This window comes from Sorex fumeus, unplaced genomic scaffold (assembly GCF_029834395.1).
Source record: "Sorex fumeus unplaced genomic scaffold, SorFum_2.1 ptg000054l, whole genome shotgun sequence".
NCBI classification, from domain to species: Eukaryota; Metazoa; Chordata; class Mammalia; order Eulipotyphla; family Soricidae; genus Sorex; species Sorex fumeus.
Window position 1 is genome coordinate 39,761,019 of NW_026606111.1, and position 20,882 is coordinate 39,781,900.

Consider the following 20,882-nt stretch of genomic DNA (forward strand, 5'->3'; position numbering starts at 1 on the left):
ACACACACATGTATCTATTAGAGAAACTGAACTTTTAGTTAAAAATATTATTGGGGCTGGAGTGATAGCACAGCAGGTAGGATGTTTGCCTTGCATGCGGCCAACCCGAGTTCGATTCCCAGCATCCCATATGGTTCCCCCGGGAACCGCCAGGAGTAATTCCTGAGTGCATAGCCAGGAGTAACCCCTGTGCATCGCCAGGTGTGACACAAAAAATATATATAATACATATATATTATATAAATATCATCACTGGGGTCAGAGAGATAGTACAGGGTTTATAAGGCAGGTGTTTAAGGCACGCATCTAGTACATATTAGGCTTAGGATCAGCCCAACACCACATATGGGCCTCAAGTCCCACTAGGAGATCTCTGAGCACAGAGAAAGATAAGTAATGTGCACAGATGGATATGGCTCCCAAAGCAAATATCTATGTATTATGTACCATGTATCTTTCTATATATCTATCATCTAACTATCCATCTATCTATCAATCAATCCACACACACAAAAACAAATAAAATTAGATTTCACTGGGAAATTCTGCCAAACATTTAAGGCATAAATAAAAGCATTTATTTACAAACTTGTATGAAATTGAAGATAAAGGAACAAATCCCAATTCATTTTATGATTCAAATTACCCTGATATAAAAAGAGGAAGAAGGGGGATGGAAAGGTAATACAGTGGGTAAGGCAGTAGCTTTGCTTACAGCTGACCAGGATTCAATTCCCAGCACCACAAAGGGTTGCCTGAGCCAGGAGTGATACTGAGCTCAGACAGAGCAAGGAGTAAGCCCTGAGCACTGCCAGGTGTGACCCCTCCAACAACAAAACAACCAAAACTCCCAAACAGTACCAACTAATAGCACAAACAGAAAAGAAAAACTATAAATCCTTATTCATATGCAACATAGATAACATAAATTTTAACAAAATGAAAAAAAATCAGAATTTATAGTAACTATTAGAATTAAAAATCTCTGTCAACAAAGACTTTAAATTGATATGTAAATTTACATTTTATATAAAATTTAAATGTATTAGCACAAAAATCACTGTGAATGACTAGGTTGCAGAGTTTCAGGAGTACAATCCTCCAATACTAACGCCCTCCCCAGTGTCCATTCCCCTCCCATGTTCCCAGTTTCACCCCATTCCAGCCTACCTGGAGTCATCCTACCTCTGTGGCAGGGACTTTTCCCCTCTGTGATTGTCCAAGTGTTCCTTTCCCTAACTTATCTGCCTCCTCCTCATGCTCCATCCCTGTAGCAAGCTTCGTACTGAACATCAGTTCTCCTGATCTCTTGCTCTTCATTTCTATTTCCGTTAAACATTTTCTTTCTTCTTTCTTTCTTTCTTTCTTTCTTTCTTTCTTTCTTTCTTTCTTTCTTTTTCTTTCTTTCTTTCTTTCTTTCTTATCTCCCTCCCTCCCTTCCTTCCTTCCTTCCTTCCTATTTTTATTTTTTTTGGCTGTTGTGGGTCACACCTGGTGTTGTTCAGGGATTGGATTATCCCTGACTCTGCACTCAGGAATCACTCCTGGTGGTACTCAGGGTACCATATGGGATGCTGAGAATTGAACCAAGGTCGGATGCATGCAAGACAAATGCCCTACCCACTGAACTACAGCTTCTGACTCTTCACTGAACACCTGATATTCTTTTAGGAAGTTTCTTTATACCCCACATCTGAAAAAGATCATTTTGAGTCTGTTCTTTTCCCTTTTACTCATTTCACACAATATGATCTTCTCTAGATACATCCACACAGCAGCAAATTGCATGATTTGATTTTTTCTTATAGCCAAGTAGTATTCTATTGGATACATGTACGGTCGTTCCTTTATCCAATCATCTGTTCTTAGACATCTAGGTTGTTCCATATTTTGGTTATTGTGAATAGTGGTGCAATGAACAAAGGACTGCAAATGTCTTTTTGGAATTTTGCTTTTGGACCATCGGGGTGTATTCCCAGGAGTGGAATTGCTGGGTCATATGAATGCTAAAAAAAAGACTGTCCATATTGACTTCCAGAAAGGTTGGATCAATTGACATTCCTGTCAGCAGTGGAGGCTCCCTGATTGACAGTACTGCAAATCCCAATATTAATAAATGTTTAAAATAAATTAAAAATTAAAATCCTCATCAAAATGGAAATAGTAAGGATATTTCTAAATTTGATAAAGATATCAACAAATAGCCTGCTGCTAGAATAACCATTGTTAGAACTCTGACATTGTGATGGAATTACTAATTTCTCTTCATAGTATTTACAATTTTTTGACAGATAATATATGACAGATTAAATTTACACACAATAGATTTAAGCATACATTTCAAACTACTTTAAAAAATATCAGAGCTGTTACTACAAGTACGAGATGGTCATTCTCTCTGCCTCTATCTAATCAATTTCCTAATTTCTCTCCATCGTTCTTCAGTCCCTGAAAACCAATAATTTTCTATCACTTATAATAGATGGAAAACTAACTCTATTTCGCTTGTTACAAAAAAATAAAAAATTCTAGGACATTGCTCAAAAGATATTTTTATTTTTCAAATGTGACCTCAGGTCTTCTTTCACATCTGCGAAAGTCAAGTTTTCAAATATTCTTTTCCAGATCTATAGTATCCAATAGAAATCAGCAATAAATACACAAAATTAAGTTACAGTTCCTTCTGTTTTCATGTACAGTTATAGTACAAGAGCTTTTAAAAAAGAAAGCTACATGTTTTTGGACCAAAACAATAACTCAGAATAATAGAAATAGTAAAACCATAAGCAAAGCATTAGAGGTTCTGGGGAAAATCTCTTCAATATTAAATTTGAATATTGACAAAGCTTTGGTGCTTTGGGTTGCCTCAGGACTCTTTCACTTAATGCATATTAGCCTAAAGTGAGCAATATGTCAAATTAATTTGCTTTGTTTGCTTTTCTCAACTTTTCAATGCCTATGAGGAACACACTTACTGAGAAGTTATTAAAGGCATTTACAGCACAAAACCCAATTTTGAAAATATGATATTTTAATAGTCAAAATGTCACTAAATTGAAAACTGTATCATAGTGTTTGATTGTCAAAAGGAAAATTAAAAGGAAAATGAGTTTAAAATTAAGCCATTTATGAAAAAAAGGGAAAAAAGCTTGTGAATGGCATTAATGGTTATTTCATGTTTAGATTTAATTTCTAAAAAATGACCCCAATTTATAATTTCTGAAAATTGGTAAAATTGGTGAGCAAAAATCAGTAACTATAAACATTATTTATCTTATATAACTCATATTAAATGAGCCCATTACGTTATAGTAAAATAGATTCTCATAGATTATATTGTCTTCAGAGCATACTTCAACTTAAAAACAGACTGTCATTTAATAATTTAGAGCTCTATTTTTTCGATGGTTTCAAAATCAGTTCAAATCAAATTATCATAAGAGAACGTAAAATAAATGAGTTAAATGTTTATCAGTAAGAAATAGCCAATTTATCTTTAAAAAAACAATCTATCTTTTAAATGAACCATGTATGGTAGAGAGTACATTTCATATGAAAAATTACAAATTGATGAAGTATCAAAAGAAGTTTCTAGAAAAACAATTGTGCTTGAAGACTGGTAAGTTTTCTTACCAGTTTCCATGATAAATATCATTTGTTCCCACATATGTTAAGTTTGTGATTTTTTTCTATTTTAATTTATATGTTCAGGCATTTAAAATATTTTTAAAAAGCTCAATTGTCTTTAATTCACATCTATTGATTTTCTGGCTTGTCAAATAATTATTTACAATAGTGTTGCTTCTTTCCAGACTTACTACAAAAACAATATTTCATCATCTTGTGAAAAGGAGAGTGGTTTGGAATTATCTCTTAAACATTTAAATATAAGTAGCAATAAGGAAACAGAAACAAGACATAAAATAATTTTACAAGAGATTATAAAAGTGAATTTACTTTAAGTTACAAATTGAGTAGTAATTACTTGAATATATCCAAAACCTCAGCATTGGTTTACTATATGAATATTCACAACTCATGTACACAAGTTCCTTATAGACAATCGAGTTCCTTTGTTTCTCTTATAAATAAATAAAACAAAATTAAGTTGTGCATTTTACGATCTATACACTTTGCACTCTAATGTTCCTCATGTCTTTCAGTAGTACAGGTCGGTAGTTTTGCTCCAAATTTTCCATGAATTCAAAGTAATCACTCACTCGAAACCCATTCAGTGCTTCTTCCTGGAAGAAAAAGAAAATTATATGTGTGTGTGTGTGTGTACATGCATAAAGGGGAGTTTGAATAAAGACACATGAGTCTCACTGCATTAATTTTACATAGTTGGTGCTGAGTTTTCTTTTGTCAGCTATAGAGAGGGATTCTATATTGTTAGAAAAGGTAAAACTGAGAGAAAGAAATCATGTTCTGTGAAACAAGTGTGACTGACCCAAAAACAAAGCTATTTCATGGGTAAAAGTATTTCCTTCCCCACACCCTTTTTTGCCATGGCTTATGTTGTCACAATGACCAGTGACCATGCTTAACCATGTTGCTAGCACATTTTTTAAAGCTGTAGTCCTTAGCCCGGATTGAACACCAGTTTGTTGGCGCTTGTATATTTTTTTCAGTTCTGGTGCTTGCTGATGTCTATACCTTTTTGTTGTGCTCAAACGTACCTGGGTATGATGGAGCTGGAAATCTCTCATGGTGCTGGCTGACAGACAGCAGAGCGGTAAGGCTTTTACTTGAGATAGGCTCAAAGCATGAGGGACAAGAGAGATTTGCACTTGTGACCATACACTTACTACAGGTCAAAGAGTGGGCATTTTAAAGATCTCATATGCCACTGGTCAATTATACAGTATAGTTCACAAGTTCCATATACATTGGAATAAGAATGCACTTAATTTGTCATACATTACTTAAAATAGGGGTGATTCCTGGGAATATTGGATTAGTTCTTTAAATTATCACTGATAATTAACAAACCCTTGAATATCCAGCTAAAGAAACTAAATGATATTGCTATATGTAATATATCATTTAGACTAGAGATAATAATTTATGAAATAAAAATCTGGACTCTATAACATAATTGTGATATGTTATCCAACTTTTCATTCCTTCATTTATTAACCCATTTATCAGCTTATTTTATATAAAGTTCCTGAACCCATTTATCAGCTTATTTTATATAATGTTCCTGGTTATATACTAAAGACAAAAAGATAAATGAGAAATACGGCAGTCTTAAAAGTTACCTGCTTATGAGCCAGGGGTGTGGGGGCGACTAAAACCTCATGGGAAGGGGGTCGTTCCGGTCCATCCTTCACGCCCTACCAAGGTCACCAGTTGCCCCCCACGAGCGGCTCTCTAGCACGGTCACGGCCCCAGAAGCACAAGGACTTAATGCAGAACCCAGCAGCTTGGAGCAGAAAAGTGAACGGACTATGCGTTAATCCAGGCCATCATGTCTGCCCGGAGGGGAAAGGGTATTGCTCCCTTCCGCCCTCCCCCCTCTGGAAGGAAAGATGGCGGCCGCATGGGAGCCTTGTGGAGAGCAGGTATGAGCCGGGGGTGTGGGGTCGACTAAAACCTCATGGGAAGGGGGACGTTCCGGTCCATCCTTCACGCCCTACCAAGGTCATCAGTTGCCCCCCACGAGCGGCTCTCCAGCACGGCCACGGCCCCAGAAGCACAAGGACTTAATGCAGAACCCAACAGTTTGGAGCAGAAAAGTGAACAGACTATGTGTTAATCCAGGCCATCAAGTCTGCCGGAGGGGAAAGGGTGTTGCTCCATTCGCCCTCTCTTCTCTGGAAAGAAGGATGGCAGCCGCATGGGAGCCTTGTGGAGAGCAGGTATGAGCCGGGGGTGTGGGGGCGACTAAAACCTCATGGGAAGGGGGGCTTTCCGGTCCATCCTTCACGCCCTACAGAGGTCACCAGTTGCCCCCCACAAGCGCCTCTCCGTTACGGCCATGACTCCAGAGCACAGAAACCAATCTCTTAATTATCTGACTTTCAGTAGAAATACATCCAGGGTTATTAAGTAAAATAGCGGAAATCTAAAACCAACATTTAATTCTTGAACCCAGCTGTGGAAAGCAAATCATTTCACAATGCTTTTTAGCATGTCTGATGGGGGGGGGGGTAAACTCTAAATAATAGTGGTGCATCTTTTATTGAAACAATTAATCTAATCAAAGCAGATAGAGTGTTAACTAGAATTCATCTGCCTCGCAGGCATCGGGAGGGGGGGAGGAGGGGGTTTATTGGGGTTCTTGGTGGTAAAAAATAAGTATTGGTAAAGGGAAAGGTGTTTGATACTTGCATGACTGAGACCTAAACCTGAAAGCTTTGTAACTTTTCCCACAGTGATTCAATAAATAAATAAATTATTTTAAAAAAAATTACCTGCTGAGGCACATATACATGTACATATATACATATATATATATACACACACACACATATATAGTGCCATCATTAGCTGTATACAATGAATTATAGGAAAGATGTTTGTCAAATGAATAACAATAGAATTAGACTTTTGTAAATTTCTCCCTGATAAATTTGTTTTTGTTCTTTGAAGATGAAAAAAAAAATCAATCACCAATATTAGTATCAAGTAATTCACCTTACTGTTATTTATGTATACATAATAATTATTATTATACACAATAATTTCATATACATGTACTGTATATGAAGTCATTATGAATCTTTCAAATTATCTTCAAACCATGTATGATTTGCCATAACACTATACCCAAATTGGAGAGGAGTTTTAGTAATATGTTATTCTAACCAGAAAATCAAAAACAATGCTGAAATAGTTTTTGATTATCTGGTTAGAATATAAACATGGCACACGTTTAATTTTTATTAAATGTGACTTATAATAGGTGTTGATAACACTTGAACAATAGCTCTAACAGTTCTATTCTAAAAAAATAAGCAAAATCTATTTTAATATATTTTATCATTCTACTGTCTCCTGGTGGACGATTCCACAACGAAATAGAACACATCATATTCAATCGACGGTTTTGCCTGACCGATGTCGCTGTTGTCCCAAAATTTTGAACGGGATCGGACCACCATCTCCTTCGTGCAAAATTCTACTTCACAGAGCAGGGAGAAAGGTCTGCAAAGTTCAAAAAGAGAACTCCCAGAATGACCACCAACTGGGAACTCTTTGGTACTATTGCGGCAACATGGGAAGATGCCATTGTTGACAACATTGACGAGGAATACGATCGACTGGTTCAGCACCTCCATGAATGTGCGAGGAACGCCAAGAGAGAGATAGCCACAAAAATCGTCTATCTTCGAAAAACTCTTGAGCTAATTCACCAGCGTGGTTTGGCGCATGCCTCAGGCAACCGCAAGCTAACGTCCGAGCTCGCAAAGCACTGCAGAGATTCGATCAAGGAAGACCTCAAAGAGAGAAGAGCAGAATTACTGGTAGATGCGGCAGAAGCTGGGAAAAGTATTCGTTACGCCCGCCTGTCCTTCACCAACTATAAGACCAAGATGACTGCCCTCCGATGTCCTGATGGATCCATCACATCCTCCAGAACTGCAATGGAGAAGATTATCCATGACTTCTACTCAAATCTCTTCGATAGCCATGTCCACTTGCCGACATACCAAATTCCACAGGATGGATATGTCGTTCCCAATGTTCTCCCTTACAAAATCCGACACACCATTTTGTCGGTAAAGAAACAAACAGCACCCGGCCCAGACAAGGTCAGACCTGAACACCTGAAGAACCTGCCGTCAGTACTCATCAATACACTGGCTCGGCTCTTCACTCGCTACCTATCTGAATGCAAGGTTCCGTCCCAATGGAAAACCAGCAGGACCGTACTACTGTTCAAGAAGGGAGACATCCATGACATTGGCAACTATCGCCGGATCTGCCTATTGTCTGTCATCTACAAATTGTTCACTCGAGTCATCCTAAATAGGATTGGCAGAACACTAGATGAAGGACAACCATGCGAGCAAGCAGGGTTCCACAAAGGATTCAGCACCATCGACCATATCCACACAATAACCAAACTCATTGAGGTTTCTCGGGAGTTCAAGATGCCGCTCTGTTTAACGTTCATTGATTTAAAGAAGGCCTTTGATTCTGTTGAGACGGAAGCGGTCATTGAAGCCCTAGCCAATCAGGGCATTCAAGCCCAATACATCAGGATCCTCCGTGAGCTGTATTGCAGATTCACTACCAGGATCTCACCATTCTACAAAGAAGTGATCGTTGATGTCAAAAGAGGGGTGCGGCAGGGTGATACCATTTCACCGAAACTCTTCAGTGCCACCCTCGAGAACATCATGCCACGACTGGAATGGGAAGGAATGGGAGTGAAGATAGATGGTCGGCAACTAAACCACCTCCGCTTTGCTGATGACATTGTTTTAATAACACCAAACATCAGCCAAGTGGCACAAATGCTGGCCGACTTTGACCGTGAGTGTGGAAAGGTAGGACTACAGCTGAATCTTACGAAGACAATGTTTATGAGAAACAGCCTCGTTCCTGATGCCCCATTTGCTCTCAATGGAACGACCATCTCCGAATGCAACAGCTATGTGTACCTAGGTTGAGAGGTCAACATGACAAATGACCTGGCACCCGAGCTGCGCAGGAGGAAGAGAGCGGCTTGGAACGCCTTCAAGAACGTCGAAGAAATAGCTAAGAGGACGAAGAACCTCTGGCTCTGGGCACATCTCTTTGATTCCACTGTTCTTCCTGCATTAACATATGCCTCAGAGACCTGGGCCCTACACAAACAAGATGAGAATGCTATTCAGGTCTCCCAAAGAAGAATAGAAAGAGCTATGCTTGGAATATCACGTTTCACTCAAATGAGAGAAAGAATCCGGAGTTCTGACATCTGTCGACGATCAAGGATCAGGGACGCTGTCTCATTTGCCAAGGTGTCGAAAATCAGATGGGCTGGTCACGTAATGAGATTTAAAGACGACCGCTGGACTAGAGCTGTTACTGACTGGATTCCACGGGATGTCAAAAGACCGCGTGGCCGCCCACCTACCAGATGGTCAGACTTCTTCGTCAAGATCATGAATGATCGGTTTGAGGCCCTTCATGTTCCCGGAGCGAACAGATGCCATTGGGCTACACTAGCACGCGACAGGGACAAATGGAGACATTACTGGTGCCCGCTCGAGCAAATCGACGACTAACGGGAAGTTAAGTGATTAAGTGATTAAGTGATCATTCTACTTTAAATTTTTTTTAAATGTTTATTAAATGGAGGACAATAGTCATTGCTTAAGTTAAGGATAGTTTCCTGAAGAAAAAAAGTTTGAAAGTATTAGTTCTACTTTAAACATCAATTTAAAAATAAAGAGAAAATATCTTAATAACTATACATAAATATGACTAAGATTTCATAAGAGAAAATACAAATATTTATTTTAAAGTGTTTTAGATGATGTGATTCATTATCTAAACTTTGCAAGTAATTTTAGCTGTGAATAAAATTTCAGAATCTGAGTTCCACTTTGTCTACAAAGTTGAATATTTTAAAATTCAACCTGAATGTTCTCTAATGGCCCTTTAAGTGAACATAACTTTTCTTTCTGTCAGACAGATAGCTTGTCATTCAAATTACAATAAACCTCTGAATACTGACTTATCATTCCGATAGATCTACTGGATTCTGTATAATATGAACTTATTTTTTAAATACACAGACCTATGCAATTATATAAGACAAAATGATCTCATTTTACATAAACGTGGTATGATCATGAAAAGATTTTGTTTTACAAATAGGTAACTACCCAAACGGCTTTTCTTAAAAGTCGATCATACTGCATTTTTAAAAGTATCTAGTGGCTTTCAACCTTCAGTGACTTGTTATCTCCATTAATTCTGGGTTTTAAATATTGAATGAGATAAAAGAAATAGTACAGGGTTAAACACATGCCATGCACATGGCGAACCTCAGTGGATTTTTCTGGCACCACATGGTCCCCTAAGCATTATCAGGGACAGCCCTCAAAAGTCATGAGGGTCTGAGCAATACAGCAATACACCTGGCTCTTGCATGACATCAACCGGGTTGGCTCAGAATTGCTGGAAGGGGTCCCTATGCCTCTTGAGAGCTGTTTCTCCAATTCCCCCAAATAAAATGAAAATTGAATCATCAGAAAACACTACAGAAATATGAAACAATTTCACTTGTATATTTAATATTATACCATATAACAGATAATATAGGCCCCTCCCTTTCTTTACATAAAGCACTCCTCTTTCCTTTGTATAAAGATTCAGTTTTAAATATGCACATATTGATTTTCTTTGACTACTGAGAACATTTAATGAGAAGGCCTAGTGAATTTGCAACACCTGCATCCCTGAGACCTTTGCTATTGTGTTGCTTTTGTTCCTAAGAGGACTGTGGTTGATACTCATTTAGCTATGGTTCACACACTCAATGGTGGTGCTCACCGAGGTTCACAAACTCACACACTTAGTTGAGATGCAATGGAGATTGCATGTGTTGGTGTGGTGGGCAGAACCCCAGAGCAGTATTGCTGGAATTGCAATCAGCATGTGTGGCCGTGATGCTGAGAACTAAACTGGTGGCCTCATACCTGCAAAGAAGATGTTCTATACCTGAGCTATCGTGCCAGGCCCAAAGGTATCCAAATTAGTCAATAAAAGACAATCTGATATACTAGTGAGAGCGTAGGGTTTGGATTTGAACAACAATAACAACAACAACAAAAATAGGGAAAGGGAGGGGTTATTCAAATTCCCTGTGTTTCACTAGGTTTACAAATCTGGGAGAGTGTCCTCACTCTATGGCTCAATTTCTTGTGTGACACTTGTGGACAATAAGGATACAAGGCTGTGCTGTTTGAACATCTTATTATGTACTATAAGGTTCTAGTCCCATAGCCTCACTCATTCACCTGGTTCTATACAACACAAATAATCTTTGTTTGTTTGTTTTTGGGCAGCACCCACTGATGTTCAGCGGTCCATCCTGGCTCTGTGCTCAGGGATCTCCCCTAAAGGAGCTCAAGGGATCATATGGGATGCCAGCATTTGAATGCAGGTCAGCTGCATGCAAGGCATCTGCCTTACTCTCTGCACTATTTCTGGGTCCCAAATATTTTAAAAGTATTCTTATATTATCATTTCATTCTTCAACAACTCTACGTGATAGGTATTTCACTCACAATTGAAAAGAGCAGGAAACTGATGGATACAGAGGGAGGTTGAGGACAGTAACCACACTTATACCATGAGAGTGACAGCATTGGGATTTGAATTCAATAAGACTCAAATGATAGAAAGCAAGGCAGAAAACATCTGCACAACTGTTGGTAAATGGATGTTTTATCTGTTGCCTTTGATGGTGAATTAATTTTATTAGGAAATTTTTTACCATTTTTGTTTTGAGGATATATCTGGCAGTGCTCTGGGGTTACCAGCAGCTCTGTAGAGAGTGGTGGGGTAGAGAATACTGATCCAAGCAGTACTGGGGCACCATGCTGCACCAGGGATCAAACCTGGGTCTCATACATGCAACACATACATTAAGCCTATTGAATGCTCTCTGTCTCTCTCTCTTTCTCTGTTTCTTTCTCTTTCTGTCTCTCTTTCTTTCTCTCTGTCTCTTTCTCTTTCTGTCTCTCTCTCTTTCTCTTTCTTCGCCCTCCCCCTCTCCCCAGTCCCTTTGTCTCCTAAAAGCTTAGTATTCAATCCATTTTATTCAGTCTAATCTTCATTTCCTACTTTGTCAACATGCTCTGATAAAAACAGCTGCAATAACAACGACAAAATTTCTCTTGACAATCTTCTGATTGGGTTGAAATTAATCTTATTTTTCATAATTATGAATTGATTTTGCCATAATATGTAGGATTCAGTTGGAAACATTTAAATTAAGTACTTTGTGCTTTCAGAATCTTCCAATTTTACTGGAAGACAATTTTCCTTTGCCTGGTATTTCAATGAAATTTGTTCCCAGGTTGAAATCACAAACTTGAAAATAAGATCACTGCCAATCTATTAGCATGCTAGAGAGGAATGCAGTATCGCCAAGTTGCTTCAACAGTGAGTCTTCTGAAGAACAATATAACAGTCATTGTGGTGTGTGTGTGTGTGTGTGTGTGTGTGTGTATGTGTGTGTGTGTTAGACAGCGAGAGCGAAGAGAGAGAGAGAGATGATTTCACTCAGAACTAACGAAGCAAACACTTTAGGTTTTCAAGCACATTGAAATATCTGAGAATATTTATATTGTTGGATAATGCTTTTTCTCTCTGGGTAGTTGGATGAATACCGATGTTCTCTACCACCATCTATCATACCATTATTTATCACAGATAAAAATATTCAGGACCCCAGGTCCAAGGACTATACTCTTCAGCATGATTTCAGAAATTGCCTTCTAGCTCAGAACTAATCTATTAATCACAAAGTGAGGAAACGATGCATTTAACTCTCTATTATCCATTACAGCTTTTGTGAAATCTACAAGGATATAGTTAAAAGCTCAGACAGTATTTTACAGATATAAATACACACACACACACATATTCACTGGCATTCATCTAGTATAATTTAGTGGCTTAATCTAAGGAGAAAAATAAGCATTCTGTTTGCTTTTCCTGTAAAAATAAAATTACTAAATGTGTTTTTAGCAATGTAGGACCACCTATTATAGTGTGTGCTACCTTCAGGCTAAGAAATTCCAAGCTATCATTTTCATCTATGTCTATGAAGAACGTTCAGTGAATTGTTCAGTATGAGAAACCCGAGAAATGAGTCTAGATTCTCAATGATTTAATTTTAATCTAATTTAATCTAGCTTTAGTCAAAACTAAAAGGAAGACAAGTGGTTTGCTACTCTCTCTCTCTCTCTCTCTCTCTCTCTGTCTCACTCGGTTTTTGGCACAAACAAGTGGTGCTCAGGGCTTACTCCTGGCTCTCTGAACTTGGGGATCACTCCTGGAAGTGCTCAGGGGATCATATATGGTGCTGGGGATCAAAAGCAAGCCTGCTGCATTCATGGCAAGCACCCTACTCACTGTACTATCTCTCCAGCCCTCACTTTTGCTTAACTATCTGCTTTAGAGACCAAAGATAGGTCCATCATGCCATTTCCTGTCAATATATGAAATATCTGTCTGTCTGTCTGTCCTCCCGTTGTTCACTGATTTGCTCGAGCGGGCCCAGTTACGTCTCCATCTTGAGACTTGTTACAGTGTTTGGCATATTGAATACATCACAAGGAGCTTGCCAAGCTTTACCAGGGAGGAAAAACAAAACGCATGTTTTCAGTACTCTGAAATCATTTATCTTAAGTTTCTCAGGATAACTGGAAATAATTGAAAACGTACAATAATTTTAGGTTTTAAATATTTTGGAAACTATTCCACTGGGTCAGAATATCGTATTTATAATAGGATTCAATATCCTACTCTTCTTTATATATAAATAACAGTTACACCCTGCTAGACAGATGCCCTACCATATAACTTTCTCCCTGGTCCTTCAATGTGCTTTCCATCAAATAAGTAGTTTTAGCTTGCCGGGCTCTCCAAGAGGGGCGTAGGAATCGAACCCGGGTCAGCCACGTGCAAGGAAACCCTGGCAAACTACCGAGAGTATTCCGCCCACACGGCAAAGCCTGGCAAGCTACCTGTGACATATTCAATACACCAAAAACAGTAAAAACAAGTCTCACAATGGAGATGTTACTGGTGCCCACTCGAGCAAATCTATGAACAACGGGAGGACAGTGCTACTGGAACAGAAGTACGAGCCCAAACTTCAGATCAGTATTAACTATACAGAGTAAGGAAATAGCATGTGATCTATAAAAACATACTGTGGCTGTGGAATGTAGTTGTTTGGATAATTATCCACTTTTTTTAATCTTTTGTACACATATGTAACTTTGGACCACAAAACATAAACTATAATTTCTAAGCTCTAAACCTACAGCTGCAGTTAACTGTGGAATTTAACTAATCACTATCATTTGTTATTTTTGCAGTACCAGAGATTAAGTTCATAACTTGAAACATGCAAAGATGTGTTCTACAGTACATTATATACCTCGTCCCTGCCTGTAGAATTTAAAAATCATAGCTCTATTCCTGATGTGGCAGATTTTCTGAAGAAAGGAAGAATAAAAATCACTTCATAAGATAAGTAAAAAATTATATACACATGCTTATAGACTTTATAAGATTATTAATGGAGAAGGTAAAGGGTATGTAAATGCATGTTTAAACAAAACACAGTTGATTTTATCTCACTAAGCAAAAAACTCACTGAAGTTGAGATCTACTTAAAACAAACCAATAGAATAAAGTGACAGTATTAAAAAGACTTTTTTCTTAATCCCTCAAATGAATGAGAATAGTACAAGAAGGTTAGTTCTAGAACAAGTGCTAAAATCAGTTCTTTGCCAACATATACTTAATTTGGATTTAAACCAACTCATTAAATGTTAGCAATTTAAACAGGACTTATGTAGTAAAGATAATCTTTTCCCTCCTGTCTGAAAATTCTTTACAACATTTAATTGGTAACAGCATTATGCCAAGAGCACAATAGAATTTGGGATACACTGACAGAGGTAACCATTTGCAAACCCTATTATAATTTATTTTTCTCTGCAGTAGCCAAGAAAGAGATAAAACTGCAGTAATCACTAATACTCAGATTTAAACACGATGAAATATAAAATACCCCTAGGACTGAAGCATGAGGTTTATGCTGGAGGTCCAGGTTAGCTCTCTGGGCACTGCATAGTCCTGCAAGTATAGCTGGGAATGAGCCCTTAGCACTGAGCCAGGAGTAGTCTCGAAAAACTGCTGAGTAAAACTCTAAAGCAAAAGTAAATAATCTTTGGTGGGTAGGAAGGTAAGTGATAACCATTGAAGGTTATAGTAATGTTTGTTATTTAATGTGAATGAGCCTAAGTTCATTTATCATTCTTTTCATATCTGCATTATTTAGTCTATCTACGAATATTAATCATCTACTATGTGCATGTATTTCAAGAAATTGAAAACACATTATTAAATACAACAGACACAAAATTATCCCAAGAATCTTACATAGTATACTATGGAAGATTGTCAGACATAGTCAGTGATAAACACTGTAAAGGAAACTAAATTGGGACAAGAAATTGAAGAATTATATTTGATTTATTCCCTTAATATTACTAACGTTCAGGAAAATTTCCAAATTTGAAATTCTTATAGTGAATCATCATATTTGATGAAAATGACACTTGACAGAAAAAAACAAACAAACATATTTTGTCATGAACATACTTTTCATTTGCTTAGCCATATCTGTTCTTTGATCTGCCAATATTTTATTTTTTATAGTTTTCCTTCATTTGTTTAACCAATGTCATGTATACTTTTTCATTAAGACTGTTTTTAATATCATAATTCTAGTGATATATTTAAAATTTGAGAGCCAGTGAATTCAGTATTTTTAAATAAAAAGTTTTATATTTTGGCAACTTAAATGAGCATGATATTTACAGAAAATTAAGGAAAATAGCTTGTCACATCTTCACAAAAGTACACTCCAAGAGGATTACTGATCTTGAGAGTAGACCATAATCCATAAAATACAAGTGCTTTTTCTTTTACTGAAGAAAAAATTGGTAGAACTCTCCAGGAAAGTTCTACCAATAGAGGAATCTTCAAATAGGTAACCACATTGGCAAAGAACACAAAAACAAAAATAAAAATAAACAAATAGGGCTACATCATAGTAAAAAGCTTTGGTGCAGCAAAAGAAACACAAACTACAATAAAAAGACATACTACCGAAGGATAGGAAGTATCTCTAATTAAAAAAATAATAATAAAAAGAAAATATTTGCATGCAGCATATCAGATAAAGGGCTGATATCCAAGATCTATAAAGCATGCCCCAAACTTAACAACAACAAAATTCAATAACCCTATGTACAAACGGGGTGAGAGAATGAACAGACACTTTTCCAAAGAAGATACATGGACAGCCAAGAGGTGTATGCAAATGTGATCATCATCACTTATGATTAGGAAAATGCATATAAAACACTGGAATATCATCCCATGCTGTGATAATGGCCCAAATTTAAAAAAAATCTGAAAAAAGCCAGTTTTGGGGGGGGGTTGGGTTGTGATATGAAAGGAATGCTTATCCACTATTGGTGGGAATGTTGTCTGGTTCATCTCTATGGGAAGAAATGTGGATATCTCTACAAAATAATAGGAAGACCACTCCCACAGACCCAATGACACAATTTCTTGTTATTTATCTCCAAAGCATAAAATCTTTATTATAAACGGTATATGCATACCTATGGTCTTAGTGCAATAGCTAAGATATAGGGACAACCTAAATTCTGAACCACAGATGAACAAACTAAAAAGTTGTATATATACATGATAAAATTCTATGCAGCACAAAAAAAAGTCATTCATTTTGAAGCAGCACGAATGGACCAGAGGATTTCCTACTGAGTAAATGAAATTTTCAGAAAGAATGGGATGGTTCAGAATGATCTCTCTCCTATGTAGAACTTAAAGATACAAAGCAGGGTAGCAAGGAAGAGCCAAAGGCAACACGATGGGAGAACTAACTGATCAATACAACTGAGTCTGGTTGTGATGATTGAAGGAAAGGGGCATTGCAGTCCTTGCGGGAGGAAGGCGGGTATACTAGTGATAGGTGTGGTGTTGGAATTATGTGCATGGGAAACCATTATTAACAGTATTAGATAACACAGAACCTAAAAAGAAGTCTGGTTGTGATGATGGATGTGTGATCTTTTCAAATAAAAATCTTTGAAAAGAATCCAATAGTAAAAATATAAAATTAAATTGATACAAAAAGTATTTGTTAAACAACAGAAAACCAAGAAATGACAAATATTAACTCTGGCATATATGACACATTTATATGTGTCATAGGATGGTAAGAGTAGCAGTTAGTTGTAAGGAAAGATAATTTAAATTCAAGAAAAGATATTTAACTTAAAGAGAATAGAGTTGAACTTCTATCAATAATTTTACACAGAAGTATATTTATATATCACATATTTCTTAATGTTCAGAGTATCAAAGGTCACATGACATGAGAAATTAACCACAGATTGTCTTGAAATATTAAATTAAAGATGCAGAGAATCTTCAAGAGGATTTTCAATTTTTAAGATCCTCCTGACACAGTTTGAGAACCATACAATAAGTTACGGAATGTGTGTGTGTGTGTGTGTGTGTGTGTGTGTGTGTGTATAAATATATGTTGGTTAAAAGAGCTACAGTTTAATAAGGATGAAGATGATAACAGTACCTACCTCTCAATATTGATTTTAGGATTGGATGAGTATATAGAAAAGTTTGTGACAGTAAGCAGTACATGATCTAGCAAAGTTAGCTATTAACTCAACTAATATTTCTTCTTAGATAAAAAACAAAACAAAACGATACTTACTTTTAAGAAAACCTGAAGATCCTGAGTCTGGGTGTGCTGTAGAATGTCCTGTTGTAGATGTCTGAATATAGCTATACAGATGTACACCTGATAATCAGGGCCAAGGAAAACACAAGTAGCAATATAATGGCATATTTCCATCCAATCTAAATAATTCCAGAAACACTGAGTTATCCATTGTAGACATATCTAGAAAAGAAGTCAATTTTTTCAGAAGTTTATTATAAACCTATTTGACTTAACAAGCAGCAACTGGTAATTCACAGAAAACAAATGAAGAGCTTAGCATTTAGTAAAAATAGACCTTTTTTATACAAGGCTAACAAAGATGTTTTACCTATTTGCTAAACGTGTGAGAAAATTTTCATGGCCTTAGGATTCAAGATTCCAGGTTACCAATGTTGTTCATACTGCTTTAATACTTACTGATAAATAGTATCTTCATTCATTTTATCATCCTCTAACTCATAACACAAGTCTCTTCTCTACAGATAACAAATACTAAGAGATTATTTAAATTCAGAGATGGAAATTTTTTCTATCCTACCTATATTCACAGATGTACAATTATGCAGATGACAGATTGCTAAATGCTACATTAATGCAAGTGGACTCTTTCAGAATCAGAAAACAATTTAAACCAAACAGAATTATGTAACATAAAACTAGGAGCTAATTTAAAGAATAATTGAAAAATGAGACATTTTACAAAGATTATCTTTTTGTATAACATTTGTTTTGATTATGAAAGCAATGCAATTCAACTGCACCAAAACCAGAAAAAAAATTAGGGGAAAAGAAACAATAACAATGACACATATTATCACAGTAACATTTTGGTATATTAATATTAGACATCATTTTCTCTCCCCCCCTCCATAAGTCAAAGTCATAACCCCCAATACCTGTGAATGTATCAGTATTGAAAATAGAGTTCTTTACAAAGGAAACCAGGCTCCAGTGAGGTCACTAGAGTCAATCCCATTCCTATTTAACTGCTGTTATACAAAAAGGGAAATTTGAACAGACACAGACACACAGAGAAGAAAGATGCTGAAAAGACATGGAGAATATTACTTGAAGACAGAAAATTAGAGGAATAAATCCACAACACAAAAACAACTAAGAAAATTAGAAGAGAGGAAAAAAATTGCCTTTGTCTAGAGGAAATTCTTCCCTAGTGCCTCGAGGAAGACTTTATGATCTCACTCTGAATCTGGCCTCTGAACTCAGAAGCTGAAAGAAAAGCATTCTTACTGTTTCAAGCAATCCTAGCAATCTAATACAATTACTCCACAGCATTTTAATTTTTGTTTATAGTTTTAAAATTACCTTTCACCCTGTAAAAGTCCATGTCCAAATCTGCCTCTGCTAGGACACATGCCCAATCTAATGACCCACCTCATTTTCAAAATCAATCAGTCTCAGGTTCCAGAGTTGGTTTAGAACTTCAACCTATGAATTCTTGGGTATAGGGGCACAATTAATTTAAAAACAAGATCATCACTGAATTTTTACTTTCCATGTAATTTGTATGTGGACATACCATTAACCTTTTAACTTCAGCCAATATGAGTATATTTTTCATATCCTCTGGATGTTTAATCATCTTATTATCTCATTCCTACTTTGGACAAACTGGCAGGCTACCAAATGTAGCCTGCCCACACGGCAGAATCTGGCAAACTCCCCGTGGCGTACCCAATATGCCAAATACCAGTAACAATGATGGGTCTCATTCTCCTAAAGAGCCTTGAATATAATCTCAGGGCTAGGATGAAGGAGACGTTACTGGGGCTTGCTCGAGACAATCGACGAATAACAGGATGATTTGTGATTTTGTGATCTGGATATTTACTATTATTGATGATGCCCATTGAGCTGGAACGATAGCACAGGATAGGGCATTTGTGTTGTGCGGTGGGCCAGCCAAGCCAGTTCCGATTCTTCTGCCCCTCTTGGAGAGCCCAGCAAGCTACTGAGAGTATCTCGCCCACACAGCAAAGCCTGGCAAGCTACCTGTAATGTATTCGATATGCCAAACACAGTAACAACAAGTCTCACAATGGAAATGTTACTGGTGCCCGATCGAGCAAACTGATGAACAACAGGACAGTGCTACAGTGCTGTAGTACTGTTGTTCATCGATTTGTTCGAGCAGGCCCAGCAACGTCTCCATTGTGAGATTTGTTGTTACTTTGTTTGGCATACTGAATATACCAGGGGTAGCTTGCCAGGCTCTGCTGTGCAGGCGGGGTACTCTCGGTAGCTTGCTCTGCTTTTAGAGAGGGATGGAGGAATCAAACCTGGGTCAGCCACATGCAAGGCAAACGCCCACTGTGCTATCGCTCCAGTCATGCCAACTATATATGGCCAAATATATTCTTCATTTTTAAATTATAATTCTGCTTGCAGGTATTTGAGTATTTAAATAAATGCTTATTTCCTGTACTAGAATTATATTCTTTTCTAAAATTTCCAAAATCTTCTTATAAAGTCTATAAGTTAATTTACAATTGAATTAGAATTTATCTCTGAATACCCAGTGTTTATCAAAAGCAGAACAAATTAAATTTTCTAAGGTATCAAGTTTCCTGTTTACCTGGAAACTTGAAAAGAAACTGATCAGTTTCTTTTCCCTGACCTTGACCTGGAGGGGCAGGCTGGCTTGCAGAGTTCATTACTAAACTTCCCTTATTCCCTAAAAATCTCTCTATCATGACTCTACTGAACTGTGGAAACATGTTTTCTGTGTCTACTTGATTAGACTGCTGATTCTAATCAGTGGTTCTTTGATGAGAGGCAATACTTTTAATTTCTTGAATTCACTACTGCCAGGGTCCTCGTTCTGTCTGTGTCTGTCTGTCTGTCTTTCTCTGTCTCCCCCTTTCTCTCATTCCAGTTCCACCTATTTATGCCAATCAATTTAAGGCATTGATGATGATTATAATTTATGGATGAAAGAGGAAAGGGATACTTGAAGAATGGAAGGTAATAAGAATGATTCTTGCAAAGAAAACAGTTCACTTGTTTCAGGGTTGAATAGCAAGACAACAAAGACAAATGTGTCCCACTTCTTGTCCCGGTTCTCCTTAGCTGGCCTCCCTGCTCTACAGGTTGAAACAGTTGGTGGTCATTTTGCACTTGTGTTTTTAATCTTATAGGGGTGTGGGAGGAGGGGAGGCTGGTGGTGCTCAGGGCTCACTCCTGGCTCTGCACTCAGGGATCATTCCTGGCAGGCTTGGGGAACCAAATGGAGTGCCAGGAATCAGAACCTTGGTAGACCATGTGCAAGATAAACCCGCGATTATACTAATGCTCTGGCCCTTCATTTTGCTCTTTAAAACCTAGCAACTTTATA

The 20,882-nt window shown here is 37.3% G+C and overlaps 1 protein-coding gene across 1 annotated transcript in view; it reads right to left on the bottom strand.

Annotated features, from left to right (window-relative positions):
* Window positions 1-2,577: 2,577 nt before the first annotated feature.
* TBC1D32 (TBC1 domain family member 32) overlaps window positions 2,578-20,882 on the bottom strand; it is a 332,745-nt gene continuing 314,440 nt past the window's right edge. The window contains exons 32-33 of the mRNA XM_056125154.1: window positions 17,522-17,710; window positions 2,578-4,244 (exon numbers count right to left, since the gene is read on the bottom strand). Of these exons, the coding sequence (XP_055981129.1) occupies window positions 4,125-4,244; window positions 17,522-17,710 (309 nt within the window). The 3' untranslated portion in view covers window positions 2,578-4,124. The remainder of the gene's footprint in view (window positions 4,245-17,521; window positions 17,711-20,882) is intronic.